The sequence below is a fragment of the Mixophyes fleayi genome, chromosome 3, assembly GCF_038048845.1.
Source record: "Mixophyes fleayi isolate aMixFle1 chromosome 3, aMixFle1.hap1, whole genome shotgun sequence".
In the NCBI taxonomy this organism is placed as follows: Eukaryota; Metazoa; Chordata; class Amphibia; order Anura; family Limnodynastidae; genus Mixophyes; species Mixophyes fleayi.
Window position 1 is genome coordinate 194,009,034 of NC_134404.1, and position 21,548 is coordinate 194,030,581.

Sequence of the window (21,548 nt, forward strand, 5' to 3'; positions counted from 1 at the left end):
TGTATGTCCCCTTCCTTTCTAAACCGTGTATTGGCTGATCGGGTAGCTTTACAATGAGAAAAGGGAGGGGTGCAGATATTTTTCCTGCCATGAAAGACAGTCATAAATCCATATCTTTAAAGTTCTAATGTATGATTGACTATTTGTACTGAGTACAGTAAGGGCATGTTCACTAATTGCGACACAATTGGATGCGAGTGCTTTAGCAGATTTTCCTTTAAGTGGTATATCTCTTGTGGGTGCTGGAAGTCAGGTGCAATGATATACAATGATTATGACTATCTGCAGCACTGTAGCTGCTTCTGATTGGCAGACATCATCTGTGGTTTGCCACCTCCGCTGAGCTCATAGTACTTAAATTATTAGCATTAGCGGCTATATTGCATGAAGTCACGGCTGCCTGTTTGCGTTACTTTAATTCACATTTTCATTTGGTGTACTACAAGAAAGAAGAATTACATTTGATTTTTAAAGGTGACAACAGATGTTAGTTTTTAATTTGTATTTTTTTTATCTGTTTGCATTTAATTACATCTTGTATCAGAAATGCAACTTCCACATTTACTAATTCTCAAGACAACATTCAGTCTTGTGTACGTGACAATTCATTACATTATTATAACATTTACAAACAGGCTAATACCTCATTAGCATTAACTACTAACACTGTCAAACTTGATCTTTCTGCACCATTGTGGCACATCAGTATGTACCCCTGTATGCCTGTGATATGTCTGGTTCAATTACAACTGGTTTACAGCTGTACAAATCTTGTCTATAATGTAGTAAAGAACAATATAGAAGATTTATTAATTCATGGTTTTCAAAATGAAAATGCATGATTAATTCAGCTTCAGAAATGTATTTATAAAAAAAAGTTAAAATATATATATTTTCTTTTAGTTTAAAATAATTTATAAACCTTTTTCTGATCAGAAAACAGCACTGAGTAGCAACTTTGGGATTGGTCGCACAGCTACTAAGCTAATGCACAGCTCGCAACTAGTGTAACTGGAGAAAAGAACAGCAGAGCAGCCTTCCCCATTCTGCAACTTCATAATAACACAACCCCTGGGATTTTCACCTTTAGTGCAGCTGTAATTTTACTTCTTTTAAGGGTTGGGCAGAAACAAATGTGAAAAGACTGTTACCTGTACTGTGCAGTTATACCTTTGTAAAGCAACCTGTGTTACCATTTGTATTCCACAACAGTTTATAATGACCTTGGCTACATTTCTTGTTAACGAATGAACATTTTGGGGAAATGACACTGTTTTCTCATCAAGTTGCTAAATGAAACGATCAATGCCCAATTAGGCCATATATGTACACAGATGTACTCTTCTGCAGTCAGAAGATGACTGCACTGGATGGTAAATTCAGGTGGAACATGATTGCCAACGGGCCCAGTAATGATCCAATCAATTTCTATTGAAATCTTATTGGTCCTCACAGTCATTTTAAAGCCCCATGCTAGGAATGGCTGCCAATATCACAGCGTATGAGGCCAGTAGACGTCACCATCTCACCATTATAAATATATATATATATATATATATATATATATATATATATATATATTCAACAAACCCTACTTTTCCTTTACTGTTTTAATGTGTATGTCTTTTTATACATTAAGTTATTGCCAGAGTTCTGCTGACAAAAATGTGCTGCTCTGTTTAGTTTTGAGGAAAAAAATAGCACATGCTGTATACTATGTACAGTGCTGTGAGGTAACTCAATGAAGTTATGCTAAATTTGTCCTATAATCAGCTATAAATATAACATAAGCTCATTACAAGTATTTATTTCTGTCCTGTTTGCTAAATGCCAGCACTAAATAAATGATCCCAACCTCAGTAATTGGGTGGTGTACTGTCATCAGGGTGTCCAAACACTTTTCAAAGGTTAACTAACTTTTTGCTTCATACAGTCCATGGACTGTACTTATGTGGTCTGAACCAGAAAGAGAAAAACCACACAAACCAAAATATAGTGCCTGTTCTCTGTTAACAAAATGCGTATTTGGGCAGAGGTTTTATAGTAAAGTGTAGGGTAGGTAAATACAATAACACATAGTTATACACCATAATGGCAATAAACAAACCACATACAACATAATTCTTTCAAATTTGTACAATGTGTTTATGTTTTTGTAACCAGTACAACATATTTTGTTCATATCACCTATACATTGTTAAAGTGCAAAATACAAAGTTTGTATCTTTGTGTGGCACTTCAAATAAAATCTTTATTCATGCTGAAGCTACTACTGGCGACTGGTGGATTAGATACAATTTTTCTGGTTGAAAACTGGTTGTGATTGATCAGATTTTAATTTAGAAGATAGCACTTGTGTACTGATGCAGTAATAGGCTGCTCACAATGCACCAAGGCACTTATGATCCTATTGGTTGGCCAGATCTTGACTAAATCTATCATTGTATATATGCTGCACAGAAAATTTAGCTGCAGGGCTCTCGCCTTCACTTTGTGTGAACTATATTATTTGTATCAATCTACTTTTGTGTTACCACTTTTAGGGGAATATTTATAAAGCTTTAAACCATACAGAATTGTCTGTTTCCTCGTGGTTTATGCATATTTTAATATACTGTCAATTTTGTGAACATTTTTGCAGTGGGTCATCAATAGACCCCTTAATGTACAATGTTGTGGAATTTCGTGTTTTAGAAACAAAAAATAATACATATATATATATATATATATATATATCCATAGCTTAGTGGAATAGTATCTGCATACCATGATTTGTACAAGTGGTAAATGTGTTGACACAAAACAAGGTACATTCACACCAGACAGTGAGGCCTGTCTTGGAAAGAAATAGGTGTTAATTGACCAGGCATTCCGTGTACAGTGCTTTTTTTTCAGGTTGTTGTGTTCATTGAATTCCTTTGCTATTTTTAATGACCTTGATGTCAGTGGTGCCAGAAAATGTTGTTTACTATGACACTATCAGTGAAGTCCAGTGGTTATGACCTGTTCTGCGTTTCCATTTTTCTAACGGAAACTTAGGGGAGCAGACTGTAAGAGCTTCTTCTGCTACTGCTGACGTTGCAAAGCATATAACAAAATGTAGAGACTCCCCTGCTTCCCCCCTCCAACAGATTAGGGTTAAATGCTTGCTTGGGGTGGGGCTTCATTGCCAACGCGGCTCATGCTTGATTACAGGAGGAAAGGGGGCAGACACCACAAATTTGCGATATTGTGTCCCTTTCCTTCCTCAAGGATGTCGGAAGTAGTTTTGCAGTCATCTCCATTCTAGTATTTCGTAATCTTAAGACTTCTCCTGGTCGGCACATCGGGACCCAAGTCACCCAACGGAGCATCGGCAGCAGCGACTGGTCCTGATTGCTGGCTCAGGGTCCGAGGATGACCCTCAGCCTGCAGGAGGCGCGCACGGCCAGTCTGAGGATGCCCTGCGCACATTGCCCCGGTCTGGGTAGAATCTCGCAGTGCCGCTGCCCAGCGGATCTGCTCTAGTGACTTAGGTTCGAGACCCCGGGTGAGTCAGAAAAAGTTACTTTTTGTACTTTATAACAAAACAACTCTGCATTCTGTCATTATCTTAGGGAACTCTGACAGTCTTGTATTTATTTTGAACAGTGGCATTAGGAAGGTTTGAAGCAGTAATATTTTTTTTATGTACTGATTTCCCACATACGTACTTGTGAACCATATATAGGTATAGCCACAAATCACAGTCAAACATGTCCCTTAATGTTGGTCTGATTATGTTGCAATCGGAAGGAAACGTGTAAATGCAGTGATATAAGTCACAGGGCAGCTGTACCACTTCTTCCAAATATTCCAGGCTGTTGAATAACAAATTCTCACCAGAGATGAGCGAGGCCCATATATCTGATGCACATTGGTGAGTTCCCAGACGCAGTCCTTATGGAACAGTAGGTTTTTATAGGGGTTTTCTTTGTCTGCCAGCGCCGCCTATGATCCCGTGTAGTCAATTTATTTTGCATTATTCTCACTAGTTTTGTATTCAACAGCAGCTCAAGAACATACATTATCCTACTAGGTATTGTTTATTGGGCACAACTGCTTGATTGTGATTAAACTGTTCATTAAGTTTTGGTACTTGTTCTCCGTACCTGTAACTCTCATCAGTCTCCTCAAGGTATTTGCTGTAAGTCTTATGGCCCTTGGTGTCTGTCATGTATACTGTACATGCAGTGTAGAGCTATTCATTTCCACAAGTTGAGTGCTATTATGTATATTCTATATTAGTTTTCTCGTCTTTGAAAGATACTTTGGTCTGAAAATGGCAAATAGTTTGCATAGTGACAGAGGAATTTGCCACCTAATCCTTATTTATTTCGTTTATCGCTTCCTTGTAACAGTATGTGGCTGCCTACTAGTATTTTAGAAATATAGAGGAGTTGTTAGCGTTCATTTTAAAAAAACAGAAATTTTAAAAATATAATAGAATAGGGGAATGTTGATGAAGCAAAATACATATCCCAGTAAGACGGCAGAATATAGTATTAGAGGACTATATAGAATATAATCTAATATCAGATAGATATATAGTATATTAGAGGAATACACAATCGTATAGAAAGTAGTAGAATAATATTAGAGGACTATATATTATAATGGAATAATAAAGATATACACATAAGATCAGAGTAAGAGTGTAGTAGAAAATACATAGTATAATATTGGAGGAATATATAGAATATAATGTATTAGAATGCTATATTAATTTATAGTATATTATGGGAATATACAACTGTAAACCAGCTGTAGAATAATATTGGAGGAATATATAGAATAAAATATTAGGGAGATACACAGAAGATCAGAGTAAGACAGCAGAATATAATATATAGTATAATATACACATAAGAGTAGGACAGCAGGTGGAGCAGCACTCTGTGCCAGAACTGGTTGCAGGGGAAACCGAAGGACCCGCAGCTGCTGGGTGCCGTACTTGCTTTGCAGCCGGTTCATCTGCGTGTAGTACTGGACTGTTGTCCCTCAGCAGGAGGTCACGTTCTCTATCAGCAGCACCTTCCCCAGGAGGACATGGCAGAGAATGGGTGGAGTGAGTGGGGTGCGGAGGGACGGAGCTTATATACTGAAAGGCGGGGCCGGCAGGAGCGACTTGTAAACTGAGGGCCCTCAGTATATAAGTACACCTGCCGGGGCCCCCCCTAGGACCGCTGGGCCCTAGGCAGGTGCCTAGGTTGCGTGGCAGTAAATCTGGCCCTGCATACACACATTTGTATTCAACAAAGAGTGGATCTAAAACGTCTGTTAATGAATGTGGTTCTAGGTCCACAGTCATCTAACAGACAATAAATACACTGCAGGATACGTCCAATACATATAAAGTCACAAAATACGCACAGTTAAAAAAAAACAAAACAAAAGAAACAACAAACTATTAAATTGATGACAAAACATTAAAAATAAGTTTTTTCTTTTTATTTTCTTTTTCCTCCAGAAAATATATTAGGATGTTATGTTTATTGTACAAAATGCATTTTTACAGTTGCTTCTGGTTGCAAACGCATGTTCTAGCTTGCATAGCTCGTCTTACACCAGACCTGTAGCTGATGCAAGTGATACAACTCAAAATCACGTACCTATAGAAATGCCAAAACTTGAATCTGACAGTGCTGCATGCGCTCGAGCTTGACACTCACTTACTGTACATTGATTACATGCATACACCCAGGGCCGTCTTTCCGACTGGGCACGATGGGCAGGTGCCTGGGGGCACAGGGTGGAAAGGGGGCCCAAGGCAATGGAAAAAAAAACCTGTAGGGAAAAAAAACAAAAAACCTTACTGTCGTGAACATAGAGAGCTTGCAGTTATTTATAAGGGATAATTCATAACTGCAGTGTAAATAGGTTGTATCAAATGAATCCATTGATAAGTTAGTGTGACATGGTTCTCTTAGAAGCTGTTAGATCAAGGGGTTTTGTGTATGTTAAACCACCCAGAGCTGGCTGGTAGATAAGAGTAGCACCTTATACCATTTATGGCAGGACGCAAATGTGAAAGCCTTTGAGGATATCTCTTGCAAGACAATGAAATCTAACATATGTTTGGGAGGCCCCAGACATGCCGACTGCAGAGACAGGGTTGTATGGTAATGACAGATTCAAGCTGAATAAGGTCACAGGAAGGGGGGCTGTGGGCCCTGTAGCTTGGTTTTAAAACTGTACTGAAAATGTAACTCCTGGTTCACTCTGAGGGAGTCAATTCGATATTGAAGAGGGCCTCATTTGTTCTGCTTCTCCCAGCACCAGAAACTTGATTCTAAGTGAGGTATCAATTCTGTGTTTTATCCTTTTTATTTTATAAGAAACAATTGCACTATATTTGTCTGTCTTTTATTATCTTTTTATCTTAAGCATTGTGGATGTATATTCCATATTAAATTACACTTAATAAGTTCTAGTCTCTGTGTTCTTACGAATTCACGCGACAGTTTGGTCCAGACGCTACCTAATTGAAACTGTGCAAACCTTGTGGTTTATGTGAACTCTGATTAAAGTAAATTGTGCTAGATTAATGCTAGGGAGAACCGAAGGCTTCCTAAATAAGAGTGTCAGCTCTTGTCCGAAAAACCTTGGTGGTGGTAATTAGTATCGCAAAGCTAGTGTGTGGCATAGATAGGGAAGGATTTAATAATTTTAGACAGACCAGGTGGTTGTTGTTTGGTTAACCCTGTGTCACATAAGCGTCACACAGACTCAGGTGAGTGCTGTTCGTGACACTTACCTTTTGCGGTCACGGTCACCTGACCGTTCAGGTGGCGATCTGGCTCTCCTCTTCCGTGCGGTGCTCGCAGTGAATGTCGGGCGTGATGTCACGCCCAGCATTCACTGCCAGCACAGCACGGAGGAGATCAGCCAGCACGTAGGACTAAAGAAATAAGAAAAGAAGGGGATTGGCGATTAAAAGGTAGGTTAAGGATGGAGATATATATATATATATATATATATATATATATATATATATATATCATATATCAGGCAGGCCCCGGTGCACTGTTTTGCCCGGGGGCCCATAATGTTAAGATGGCCCTGCTACACCCAGTACCCTCACCGTTCTGCCCCTGAAATCATAGGCTGTAATCACGGTCCTTTGCGCTTTGAGATGAACTGGACGTTACTGCGTTTTCTGGTCATGCAGAGTGCGATTTTCTGCAAAAGGCGGCATTTATGTGCCTTCATGAATTGGATCCCTTGTGTGCTTTCTGTACAAAGGATTATAAAACAAAATCCTTAGAAATCCTTGACCACTGAACATGAATTTTAAACTGGTTAATCATATATTGTATTTATCAATGTTTTCAATGTTTTCTATGAATAACACTTTAGCTACAAAAAAGGCCATGGGAGAAATTTACAAATGCACATTTTCTTTTTTTTGGTGGTTTGGAGGCTTAAAACTCAAACTGCATGCAATGTTTTGCATTTACAAAAGCCTCAATCTACTGCAGTGTAGGCCAAGCCGTATGTCTAGTCCGGATGGAAAACAATGAGTTGCACCCAATACATCAGCTTTCAGCCCAGTACTACTACATATCGGGCTGTCCTATAGGGGGGATGAAAGAAAAAAACTCTTGTCCCTCCATACCTAGAGAATCATGTGGCATTGGGCCCCTCATGGTATCAATGACCTGTGGTTACCATGGTACAAATGTTAAAATATAGAGCACGCTATTGTGGCACATGTGCTAGCATGGACTGTGGCACCAGTGCATACTTGCAGTGCCACAACAGCATGCATTATAAGTATTTCACCCCCTAAGAAAATAAATAGATTTTTTTTTTTTTTTAGAAAACAATACCGATTGTTGGCTCCTTATTTAAAATTATAATGTTACCTCTTTAAATGAGAAAAATAAATAATTTTGCCCCCTTTATTAAAGAATTTAATGGTGCCCCCTTTTATTAAATTAATTGATTAAATAAGGGTGCCACATGATTAATACAAATAATATTGTCACCTTAAATTGGTATCAAATGATGTGTCCCTAATAAATACTTGATATATCTGTAATCATCACCATTTATTTATATAGCACCACCAATTGCGCAGCGCTGTACAGAGAATGTTTGTCATTTACATCAGTCCCTGCCCCATTGTAGCTTAGTCTAAATTCCGAAACACACACGTGTTAATTTTGTTAGCAGCCAATTAACCTACCAGTGTTTTTGGCCAGACTGATCGGACCTTCAGTCGTAGGCACAAATCGGTTCTTCATTGTGTATCTAGCCTATGCCACTATGCTGCCCCAAATTACAGGAAAGCATTTATCAGAAGAGATATCCCAAGAGCGCTTCATCACATCAACCACTGTGGCGCTGTCAATTGCCTCACCCTCTCACAACGCTGCGAAAACTCAGCCGCTCTTCAATGTTAAACAATATATTTATTGGGAGAATAATTGCAGTGGAATAATTGGGCAGTGATTCTAGTTATTTGGATCCCTGACTATTCCCACTACTAAACAAATACTAGCCCGATCATGACAATATTTAGCTTGGGTAAGGTGTCTGATCTTTGTATGTTCTTGATCCAATATACCGTAATCCATATGGGGGAAAAGAAAAAGATTGACCAGATGGACTGCTCATGAGGTATTTCTAATGCCAAATAAGTTCATCTCCAGTGAACCCATCTATTTGTTAGCTGGGCAGCCAGTCAGGAGCAGTTTCTTTTCCATGATTGACTGAATGGTGTTAAAGACCTCTTCTGATTGCTGACTTGCTAGTAAATAGGTGTGTTTACCGTAGATTAACTCATTTGGCATCGGGAAGAGATTGTAAATGGTCCATCCCAGCTTTGTGATGCTGTAGAGGGCGGGAGCAGGGCCACCTTAACAACAGTATGGGCCCCCGGGCACAGCAGTGCCCAAGGCCCCTATATATAAATATAGAAGTAAAAAGAAAAAAGGATTATATCTAATAAATATATATATATATATCTTAACTTACCTTTCAATCGCGATGCGTTGAATCCTCTTCTGTACTTCGTCGCTGTGCTCCTTCATGCTGTGCTTGCAGTGAATGTCGGGCGTGTTGATGTCATCACGCCCGACATTCACTGCGAGCGCATCACGGAAGAGAGGACCAGGGAGTGAGCCGGATCGTCACCAGGTGACCGCAAAATGTAAGTTTCTTTTTTTTTTCTTTACAGGATTTTTTACAGCAGACCTGCAGGGGGCCCCCTTTCCCCCTGGGTCCCCAGGCACCTGCCCATCATGCCCAATGGGAAAGACGGCCCTGAGTGGGAGGTCTAACTAGAAGATGAAATCTCCCCCTCACAACTCCTCCTACACTTTGCTGCTGTTTTAAATTGGTAGACTAAATAGATTTGCTGGTTCTGTATTATGGAACTGGTGGAGCTTCAGGAACAGTGGCTGTGTGGAGAAGGACCCTGGGCTCTGACTAGGGCAATCGCCAAGTTAGAAAACTTTGTGTTGCCTTTAAGTTAGGTGGGACTTTAGTTGACAATACTGTATTGAATTGCACTGCAAAATGCTTAATTTAGTGGTATCTAAGAATGCATGTTTTGTTTTTGTTTTGTTTTTTCTCAAAGCTTGGCACGCGATTGTGTCCGCTTTTATTTTTCTGTAGAAAAATAGATTAGTTATTCTGCTGAAGTTGGTGAATCATTGTTTGATTCATTATCACTCAAGCACCTCCCTCAAAGACTTGTGTGGTAACACATTATCCACCAAAAACACATAGCATTTCCTGTTGGGGGGGCCTTCTAAAGCTCTGTTATAGAAAATAATGGAGCTCATTCATAATGCGTTTTGGTAAATGAACCTTCTTGCACACAAAAGCAATTATGAGGTTAAAAAATCTTGAATTCAAAAATATGCAAATGTATTTGCTTCTTTGAGGAACTGAATGATTTAGGGGCACATTTATCATTATTCACATAAAGTGAAAAGTAGTTTTCAATCCTTATCGCAATGATAAGGATTGAACTACTTCTCACATTTATGTACAGCCGTGCAATGAAACAGCAGTTCCGAAAAACTGCTGTTTCGGTGATAAAAAAAATCATACTTACCCCCCTCTTCGGAAGCGCTGTCTCCGGGTCTTCTCCTCACTCTTCAAGTGCGCATGTCCAGTACACAGATCCCCTCTCTGTCTCTGCAACTATCGTTGCAGAGAGAGAGCTGTGAGTGACAGGGAGGGATCATGTGATCCCTCCACACATGCGCTGTCCAGCTCTGCTCTCCGGAGCAGAGCTGACAGCATTAGATTTCCTCATGTACGCCAGCTGCAGCTGGCGTACATTAACATGACAAGTTCCCGAAAAAAATGTTTTTTCGGGACTTGTTAGATTGCGGCCGGGAGCAGTCACCATTCTGTTAAATGGTGACTGTTAGAAAAAACGAACTGCCGCGAAAATTAGTGGTTTTGAAGATTGAACAGTCGAACGGAGCTGTCTTAAATATCAATTGCAGACTTCCTTCACCTATTTTCACGGTAAGTGCACGATAGTGCAATACCGTCATTTGTTAAATGTGCCCCATAGTCTTGTAACTTTCTGTATCAAGAGCTCACATAGTTCCTGTTTATACAGCATAGATTATGATCCATTAATAACGGGAACAGAGAACCACAGAACTTTGCTCTGTTCCAATCACCCTTTGACAGATACGTTTATGTGTATAGTATATCATGTTTAATATATATATATATATATATATATCTATCTATCATGGTTTGAATGTGGTTCCTTTAAATGTTATCAGTTATATAGTTTGTCTTATCTTGATTTTTACAATCTATTTACAGCACTGATATATGTTTACAATATTTACTTATACTGGTACAAGATGTTAGAGTCATGTGTGGTGCATGATTAGAACCACGTAATGTACACAAAAAAAATGGTCTCTGGACCCTCACTCCCTTGAAGTAATAGAATTGCATTTCTCAGCAAATCACCTCCCATCCAACAACTCTCTGCAGAACTTTGAGCCTAGAGGATCATGGGTGATAATGTGCTGGAATATCTTGCAAACTGTCAGGATCTTAGCAGGGTTGTACTACCTGGAGAAGGAAAATATAGGGGGAAACATTTTATGGAGTCCCCCTTTAAACAGAGAAATCAGTGGTAAAGGAACATGTATAAATTGACTTTGTATGTTTTATCTGAACTTGTATCTGTGGTTGTGATTTTCTAGATTATGAAACCTTCTTTCTAGGAAAAAGAAAATGTTGCTTGCCAGTCTTAACATGAAAGTGTTTGCACTACCTTAAAGATTTTTTTGTTGATCAAAATTATCTTCAACATAAATAGTAGTTTGACTATTTGTTTGCTATTTGCACTTTAAATGTCATATGTACTTTATTTTTACATACTTTTCAATGTGCTGTTTTCGCATGAAAAGGCTGTATATGAATTGCAAAATATGCAGCATGCAGAACTCTTTAATTTGCGCAAATATGCTTAATTGTCTGCCTCATGTACAGTCAGTAGCCATTTTATTAGGTACACCTTTTTAGTGCTGGCTAGGACCCCCCTTTTGACCCCCAGAACAGCCTCAAATCTTCGTGACTTGGCTTCATCTAGGTGCTGGAACAATTCCTAAGAGATTCCATGTTGACGTGATCCCAAAGGGGCTCTGTTGGTTTGAGATCTGGTGACTGTGGGGGCCATTGGAGTACACCGAACTCCTTGTCATATTCATGAAGCCAGCTTGAGGAGATGTGCAACATGGTGAGTTATCCAGCTGGAAGTAGCCATTGAAGATGGGTAGACTGTCGCCATGAAGGGACGCACATGATCAGTAACAATACTCTGGTAGGCTATGGCATTTTAAACAATGATCAATTGTTAGTAAGGGGCCTAAAGCGTGCCAAGAAAACAATTCCCACATGATTACACCACAAATACCACTGGCCTTCACTGTTGATACAAGGTAGGATGGATCAATGGATGAATTTTGTTTATACCAAATTCTAAACTTACTTTCTGTTGCAGCAGAAATCGAGATGCGTTCAGTTTTTGCGCGACTGTGCGTACTGTCGCCTCAGTTTCCTGTTCGGTGACAGGAGTGGAACCCAGTGTGGTCTTCTGCTGCTGTAGCACGTTCACTTCAAGTTTCGACCTCTTGTGAGTTCAGAGATGCTCTTCTGCATACAACTGTTGTAGTGCAATGTTATTAAGTTACTGTCGCCTTCCTGTCAGCTTGGACCGGTGTGGCCATTCTCCTCTAACCTCTCACTAACTAAGTATAGTTGCCCACAGAACTGCTTGTCACTGGATGTTTTGTTTTGGGCACCGTTTTCTGTAAACTCTGCAGACTGTTGTGCGTGAAAATCCCAGGAAATCAGCAGTTTCTGATATACTCAAGCCACCCCATCTGGTATCAATAATCATTCCATGGGCAAAGCTACATAGGTCACATTTCTTCTCCATTCTTATGTTTGGTCTGAACAAAAACTGAACCTCTTAATATTTCTGCATGCATTTATTTGCATTGATTTGTTGACACAAGTTTGGATGATTAGATTTTTGCATAATGAGCAGGTGTACCTAATAAAGTGGTCACTGATTGGATAACAAGGCGCAAGTCAAGTTTTCGGGGCAGCCCCCAGAGAAACATTCTGAACAACCTTGTGCCAGTTTTGGGGGCTGTAGCAAATACACACCTTCATTAATTTCAACTTTTTAGTTTTAGTTTTTTTTTTTGTTTTTTTTCTCTTGGTTTTGTCTCGTGTATCTCATAAATAAATATTGGGAGTGAGGGGAAAGTGAGTATTTTTCTTTCACATGTGGTACTTTTTTATGTTTTGTTTTATTGGTGACTGTGCTTCTAGAAACTTCCTTACCCATGTGTCACTTGAATGTGCCAAAGGTGTATATTCAGAGTATATGTAGAAGCCTGGTTTCCGCCACCTTCAAGGAAATGTAAAATATGTCCTTTTGCAAATAGAAAAATACACACTGCCCCCTTTCTAAACAGGGAACCCCCCTAAATATGCCTTTTCAATCCTTTTTAATATTTAAATCTCCATCCTGCAGAATAAAATCCCATGTTTGCACTTGGGTACATTTTGGCCTGCAAATATGTGTGATTGCCTGTTAAGAGAGGCCTCACAATGGCATTTGCACTCTGGGCTCACAGTTTTACACTTTTGTAACTGACCCATAGAAACTATCTGCCAGGTTCTGCAGCGTTGATTCATAGCACTGTTCCCTGAAATGGACTAAGGATGTTTTGTGTCATACTAATTATTGGGGTCATTTAGCATAGATTGAAGGAGGGCATCCGACAAGTGCTTGCAGTGGGTCAGACTGAGGTTGTAGGCCTGTAGTGAGATGGAAACAGTGAACATTCTGGTAATGACATGGGGAGAGAGCCTCAGGAGATGCTGTAAATGGGACATAGATGAAGAGGACTGAGACATATTGGCTTTAGCTGTGAAACCCTAGATAATGTGTCATCGGTTGTATTTTTATTACTCTTATCAAGCACATTAGTAACTAGTTTTTCTTTTTTAAGACCTATTTTTACTAAGTGCTGGAGGTACTTTCACAGCAGGAAATTGTAGACCTGTAAGTTAATTTTATTGAAGGTATTCATCTTTTCTGTAGCCATTCTCAACAGTGGAATCTCACTTTACAAGAGTCATTAGGCTTCTGTTTAGAATGGTTTATATAAACTTCTTTTTGTAAGCTAGTATGTTTTTATTAATAAAGAAATGCATGGAAAAGAACAATAATAAAACATTAACTTGTTTAGCATAGCAGCCTATGGGTCAACAAATGTAAATGCTTTCTTAAAGTCCACCTCTTTATTAGAGGCTACTTTACCCTACCTATATAGCTAGCACAGGTACACCCTCACAATTATCTTATTCTATATTATGAGCCACACTCTTGCCCTTTTCTCTTTAGAATGTAAAGTCTCATGAGCAGAGCCTCCTACCGTTTTGTTTTTATGTCTGCATTTATATTTTGTCTACCTTGTGTATCTGTTTTATGAATGCCCTGTTTCCCCACTGTCTGGCGGACAATGATGCCTTACAAATCAACATCAATAATAACACATACTTGCCAACTCTCCCGGAATGTCCGGAAGACTCCTGAATTCTGAATACTTCTTGGTGAAGTGGCAGATTTTGAGCCTCCATGATGCGATTCTGCAGAAATTACATAATTCCCTCCCCCAAGATTCCCGGAGACAACTATATATATATTTGGGGGGCAGGCAAACCACAAAACAAATATGTGCCTGTAAGATCTATAAGTTCCATTAGGAAAATAACGGAGCACAGCACTAAATATACCACACATATACTTGATTTAAACTGCTTTCAGTGAGGTTACTGAATTTCTTATAATTTGCGTAGGTATTTTTGCTACATTCAAGTACTGAACACTCTTAGGCCAGGTATTCTGGCTTTGTGTTTTTTTTTTTTTGTTTGTTTTAACGTTTGTAAAAACAAGTTTGTTACAAGCATCTTCACTAGTGTTGGGAGTTCACTGAAGGCTTCCCCAATACATTTGCCTGTAAACACAACACACCCGACCACTGGTAGAAACTTGACTGGTTATGGTAACATTGTAAACAATTAGTATTTATTTTCAACACATTAAAAATACTAGTAAAACGCATGAAATGAATTCTACTTTTTTTTTACAAGGCATTAGAAAATGCCGCCTGTCCGATAATTATTCTGACTTGCTCTGGGAATGCTAGGAACATGGCAGTCTGCAGTTCTGTCATACAGATATTAAGGACTTTGCATGCCAACAATTCTTTTCTACAATGCCACATCAGAATCGTGTTCTATCTTATCCATATGACCTTTTAGCCATTTCCTTATACATATGCCACAATGAAAAATAGAAATTAACTAAGCAACGAAAGCTGAGTTGAAAATATAATTAAATCTACAGCTTAATTGCTCAAATCATATAACCTAAGTACTGATTCAGAGGCCTTGACGATAAATGTAAAGTGGTGTATCTATAAGATAAAAAGAATAGGGTAGTGTAGAGTTCACTTAGGAGCATATTTTAGAACCAGCTTGTAGATCACTGCAGTTTCACTGTGTGGAAAATAGCAACAATATTTCTTTCTTTTTTTTAGTGAGGACCTGTGAATCTTAGACATAATTATCAATAATATGCATAACCTACATATCTATAAAAACAGTGGGCCTGATTCATTAAGGATCTTAACTTGAGAAACTTCTTATTTCAGTCTCCTGGACAACACCATGTTACAATGCAAGGAGTGCAAATTAGAATTCTGTTTTGCACATAAGTTAAATACTGACTGTTTTTCATGTAGCACACAAATATCAACTTTAAATTTCAGTGTACAAATAAGCTATTGAGTATTTGTGTGCTACATGACAAAACAGTCAGTATTTAATACCCCATTCATACTGCACCAAAATCCCGGGTTTTTGCCGGGGCGAGCTCAAACGACCCGGGTCTTGGTGCAGTATGAATGGTACAAGTCAAAAATCCCGGGTCTAAAAACCCGGGTCTTCAACCCGGGATTTATCGAGGGGTAATTCCCGGGTCGGACCCGGGATGCCTGCACTATGAAAAAAAAACAGTCACCTTTCAATGACATCGCCATTTTTCAGCCAATGAAAACTGCTCTGGTGATGACTCCCACAAATTGCCAGGGCACAGACTTGTGCAGTATGAATGGGGTCAACCCAGGAAATTCCCGGGTCCGAGGTGCAGTATGAATGGTGTTTCTGAGCTGGGACGCTCCGAGCCCCAGCAAAAACCCGGCTTGAAAAACCCGGGATATTGCCGGGGCGGCAGTATGAAAGCGGTATAACTTATGTGCAAAACAGAAAACTAGTTTTTCACCCCTTGCATTGTAACATGGTTTTGTCCAGGAGACTTAAAGAAGATACTTCTTAATTTAAGATTCTTAATGAATCAGGCCCACTGTTTTTAATTGTGTACTTTTGTGAATTTTCAGTCTAAACTATACGCTATACTTTAAAAGGGCTAATTTTGTAAGTAGAGGTCCCTACTTTGCTTTTTCAAGTGTTTAGACACAATCTATTCATATGAGTATTTACATGTATCTAGAGTTTAAGAATGTATCTTTTTGCTTTCTTTTTCCATTCTACCTTGTATACTAACTGCAGCATCCAGCCCAGACATGTCTCTCTTTACCTGATGATTGTACTGATGTAGCAGGCCAAATGCTCCAGGCATATTTATTTAAATGTAACATTTTGCTAGTCTGCTGGGTTCATGTCTCTAAAGATGATTAGATTTGCATTTATTTATAGTGTGTGTTATAATCATTAAGCATTGCTTTTGCTTTTTGTCTCTTTTAAAACAGACTAAAATCCCTTGAGGAAAGACAGGGAATTCTTTACATTCTTCAGAGGGGAAAGGTTATAGCACATGGAATAGTAGAAGACAGCTTTGTATTAAATAAATGTGTCTATTTGGAAATTAAAATGGAATCTCAGTTGCCCTGTTTATATATTTATTGATATTTCTAATGCCTTTGACACACACACTCATTATTTTCAAGCAATTAATATGCATTCTACAAGCCTCTTAATATACTTTGAAACAGAGTCCAAAAAATAATGTACACTAATGGACCTGGGCACACACTTTTTGAGAAGCGTTCAATTTGCTTTGCACCAATTTGTGTTACCTGCAGCATTCAGAAGCGTTAACGCTCAGTGAAATACAATGGAGTATATTCGAATAACCCCCTAGGAAGTAGAAGAAAACATTAGTGAATTAAGCCCTATTTTCAGATCTGATTCTTACCATAGGGCTTGTAATTAAATTCTCAGCACATTCCATGCAGAAAAATAAAGTGTGATGCAACCTCTCAACCTCCCTAGGTTACCCTATTACCACCCTTTACACAGTTAACACAAGACAACAACTCTTTGACCAACATTGCTGTGTGACTGCATCATATAGCTCACTAAACACTTTATTACCTTTGCAATCTGGCTGGACCAATATGCAGTGTGCTCCTGATGTGGGATGTTTCCCATGGGGCCCCCTTCACTGCTGATGCAGTGACCAGGGACCCTGCACTGCCACTGCACCATCAGGCAGCTGTAACGGCACCAGACTATGCCCGTAGAGCTGCAAGGTAAGTGGTCCTTCCAGTGCTGCTGTAGAGTCCGGGACTCCTCTTCAGAAGCTGGGTCAGATGGGTGCAGCCTCGACAAACTGTCCTGCAGGATGATGGCTGCTGACCTTATGGGCCCTGGGGCAGCATGTAAGACTCCTCTTTCCTGACTGATTTCACTGATTTTGTGTTGTGAAAATCAGTCTAAAGTAGACACCATACACACAGCTCCTGCTTTCCTCTGCAGTTGGTTGCTTATAGCTGGGGTGGGATTGCATTGGGGATAGTGTGTTCTATTTCTGTTTCTGCTTTCCTCTTTACAGGTTGGATAAAGGGATGTCTAGGATGGCTGGGCCTTGGAGAGGGAGGGGGGGGGGGTGCGGATGACACTGCTGCTCTCCTGTTGCAGCTAGGGTGGGATTGTACTGAGGTTTGTGTGGTCTATTCAGCACAATGTAACACTCTGTCCCGGTGTATAGTGTGCAGGTTAGGCAGTGTATCTCTTTCTCTAGCTTTGCTAGCTAATGGGCATGGGTGTAAATTACCAGGAGCTCACTGCACATTTTATTACAAAGTCTTTGTAGTGCTGGGACCCTGGTGATGTGATTTGGTGGTGCAGTGCAACAAGATGTTTCAATAATTTGAGCGCCAGACCATCTCTATATAGCAAAATGTAATTACACTCTTCAATCCAGCACATTCTTACTGTTGCAATAATAAATGAAATGTATACAGCTCCTTTTCTCCTCCTGCATTGATCTTAACTCATACAGTATGCACTTTGGTGGTCAGGTGATCATTACCACAACACATACTCCTTACTCCTCCTGCACATTACTTCCATACTCAGTTCAGCCTCTCCCTGCTCCCCTGTCTGCAGGCACATTGTGGTCTGTTTATCTGCTTTTCTCCTGAATCCACATTATGAAGACTGCAACTTATTCAGTCTCCCCCTCTCACTCTCTAGGGTACTCACAACGAGCTGACAGGCGAGACCTCTCCCTTATTTTGGCAACTACTTCATAAGCACATGCTCTCTAACACCGTCTCTTGCATTGTAGCTTCCAGCTGCATCTCCCCTTCTCTGTGGGGGAGAAAACTCTTGTTTGGGCTCCGACATTCTCCAGTGTACTCTAAGCCCCTGCTTCCCTGTCTCGGGCACATGTTCAATTACTGGCTTGTAGAATGTCCTCACTATCTTTGTTGCAGAGAGTCACTTACAGTTTTTAAACGCCCATCCTATTATGATGCAGGTTTCCTTTTAGGGCAGACCTAAAATATGTTTCTAGCAGTGAGCCCTCTTTCTCTAGCCTGGTGGTCTCCTCTTTTGTATTGCGGTATTTTACGTGCTCCAGGGGTCTCTAATGGGGTTCCTCTACAGTCCTTATGTCTTACAGCATATATTGCATTTCCCTCTCAAAGATCCCAGAACCTCACTCCTCCTAGAGCCTGGTGCCACCTGTCACACTTCATCTCAACATAGGTTCTGATCCAACCCCCCCCCCCCCCCCCCATACTAGCCTTGTTGCTAAGTAACCATCCTGGTGTTTCCTTTGTGTCCTAGTACAACACCACACATTATGCCACTTAGAGGTGTCATTAACAATACCAGAAGGAGTTTTGCAACAAAAGAAGGAAAAGTGTATTCTCTTTTTTTTTTTTTTTTTTTTTTTTTTATTATTTCTTATCAGGTCATAAAGAGAAGTCCTAGGACTTCTGCACCCTGGGGGAGGGTGCGTGGCCAGGCAGCATACTTTGCATTTGACAGTTAGCCCCCACCACGCCACGCCTGACTTGAGGTGTGTATTGAAATTCAGTCTAGATCAGACACTGTACCAGCAGCTCTCCTCAGTCTCTCCATCTGCAGGTAATCGCTTATAGCTGGGGTGGGATTGCATTGGGGATTGTGAGTTTTTTTTTTATATTTTTGCAGAATGTTTGATTAATTTATTTGCATCTGTTTGTACCTAGCTCACTTTTTTCCGTTTTGTGTACTTTGTGCCTGTTCCTTTTTTTTTTTCTTTCTCTTTGCTACTTTTCTAACCATGCTCCGCCATACAGAACCAGAAATCAATACATTTTCAGTGTACAGTGCTGTGTCATTATGTTTTATATTTGCGCAAATAAGTGCATGGGAATATGGGATGTATTTTATAGCAGAATATAATGAGTACTTTCCCTTTTAAAGGGACTTTTTTTTTATAGTTTAATCATGTTGGTGTTTTTTTTGTAACGCACATAAACATAGTAATACATTAACATAGTATTAATGAGTACAAAAGAGGTGGCTTCTTGTGGCACTGTGAATGTAAAATAAATGTCACGTGACTAAATTGGAAAGATTCAGCTGTTCAGAGCATAAACCTTAAAACTGCAGTTATTGTTCAATCATATTTTTCTCCTGTATATTAGTGCTCCTGTGGTTTTTAAAACCAAAAACTGATACCTATGTGAAATCAAGTTTGCAAGCCAATGCCGCCCCCTGGTTTCACTATGGTGCCAAATACAGTAAAAGGAACTCTCATTCTTAGCAAAAAAAATAACATTGCAAGTCACAATCTTGCATTAGAAATCAGGGTAACTGTCTTCTGAAAACTGGAACTTGGGAGTTTTAACTTGAGTTCCTCACCCCTGTTTTCTCTATTTCAGGATAAGGGGCCTGATTCATTAAGGATCTTAAATGAAGAGGTATCTTATTTCAGTCTCCTGGACAAAACCATGTTACAATGCAAGGGGTGCAAACTAGTTTTCTGTTTTGCACATTAGTTAAACACTGTCTGTTTTTTTCATGTAGCATGGTTTTCATGGTTTTGTCCAGGAGACTGAAATAAGATACCTCTTCATTTAAGATCCTTAATGATTCAGGCCCAAGATCACTAATGAATCAGGTCCTAGCTGTCTAATTGTCATTGCACAGATAAAAAAAAAGTGCAGTGGAAGGGAGGGGGAATTGAGGAGGGGGGGGGGGGGGCACAAATATGTGGGTAACCCAGGGCCGGATTAAGGAAGGGGCACAGAGGGCCGCCTGCCGTCCGCTGATCGGATCACCTTGATCCGAATCTTCTCCTGCTGGTGCAGCTGTGGGAGCCCCGCTGACGCATGCGCACACAGATAGAATCCTTGTCAGCGGGGACAGATGTACAGCAGCACCGCGGCTGCTGTACATTCTAAGATGGCCGAAATGACAACTGTGAAAGACGTGAAGAGTGGGCTGATCGTGGCTTCCTAGGTGAGTCACACCTTCCCTGGCCAATCTTAGTTTCTAATAATAGTTAGTTTAAATATATTATATACAGTTTATATTCATTTAAAGAGGTAATGAAGAGAATAGTAATAGGTATGTTATAGAAGAATCCCCTACTTTATTAAAGTAATACTGAAGCCAGCCACTTGTTTTAAAGCTTAGATTTCAGTACATTTTTATGTATGTGTAAAATATATATATAAATATATATGTGTGTATATATTATATAAAATTTATATATTATATAAAATGTATTTTTTTATATGCAGTATCGTTGCTAGTTTCCATGTGCGGCATCAATGGTAGTTTTAATTTGTAGCATTTTAGTATGAGGAAGCATTGATTTTTCTTTTGTAGACAACCTAGGCGAGCCCCCTGGGAGCGCTGTAAGTGTCATTCTGTGGGCGTTATGCGTCATAATGCAGGATGTGCATAAAGCAGGATGTGTCAATGCTTACAGTCTTATACAGCCTTATACCGGATGGCATTATATTACATGCATTTTATACAGTGGTGTTACAAGTACCTGTTGTAATATTCATATCTATTATATCCAGCGATCTTATCTATGTGTTTATATTTTACCTTCTCAACTAGTTTTGCATAGACTTGGTTGTGATGAGTTGTGTCTGCTTCCCATGATGGACTTTATATGCAAATGCATGGCGAGGCCCTGTAAAAATGTTAATATTAAGCAAACAAAATAAAAATGACATAAGACACCTTCATGCTAACTGCTGCCACAGACATTAGCATCTGTTGCCTTGCCACACTCCAGACCTGCTAATGCTGAGTTGGACTAGGATGGAAGAGATGAGCGATATATACATACACATGCAAAGATAATTTTATAATTATATGGGTCAATTGACATGATGGAGGACGAGCTGTCTGGGTGCAGGCTGCAAAAACAGAAAGCGGAAATAGCATGTAGGAGAAAGCAGGATAGTCTGTCCTCTGTCCTGAATATGGTGGGACAGTCCTGAATTTGGGTGACTGTGCCACTTAGTCAGAATGGACAGTTGGGAGGTATGTCCCTCTTTATACTTCTCTGTTCGTGAAGGGGGAGCTGTGTGCACTTAATACTAGTGAACATAATATTGCCTGCGTATTTGTCTAAAATTATAGCCATATTACACCATAAGGCCCCCTCTGTCTTAAGTGCACAGGCCCCCCAGACC

At 39.7% G+C, this 21,548-nt stretch overlaps 1 protein-coding gene across 2 annotated transcripts in view; it reads left to right on the forward strand.

Annotated features, from left to right (window-relative positions):
• Window positions 1-3,189: 3,189 nt before the first annotated feature.
• The window catches only part of DSE (dermatan sulfate epimerase), a 33,998-nt gene continuing 15,639 nt past the window's right edge, over window positions 3,190-21,548 (forward strand). Inside the window, exon 1 of one of the 2 annotated variants that reach the window (XM_075202957.1) lies at window positions 3,190-3,529. Coding sequence is in view for 1 of the 2 variants with exons in the window: in XM_075202956.1 (XP_075059057.1) it covers window positions 3,889-3,898 (10 nt within the window). In the remaining variant the exon portion in view is untranslated. Of the gene's footprint in view, window positions 3,530-3,841; window positions 3,899-21,548 lie in introns of those variants that run through there. The other variant, XM_075202956.1, reaches the window with a different exon arrangement.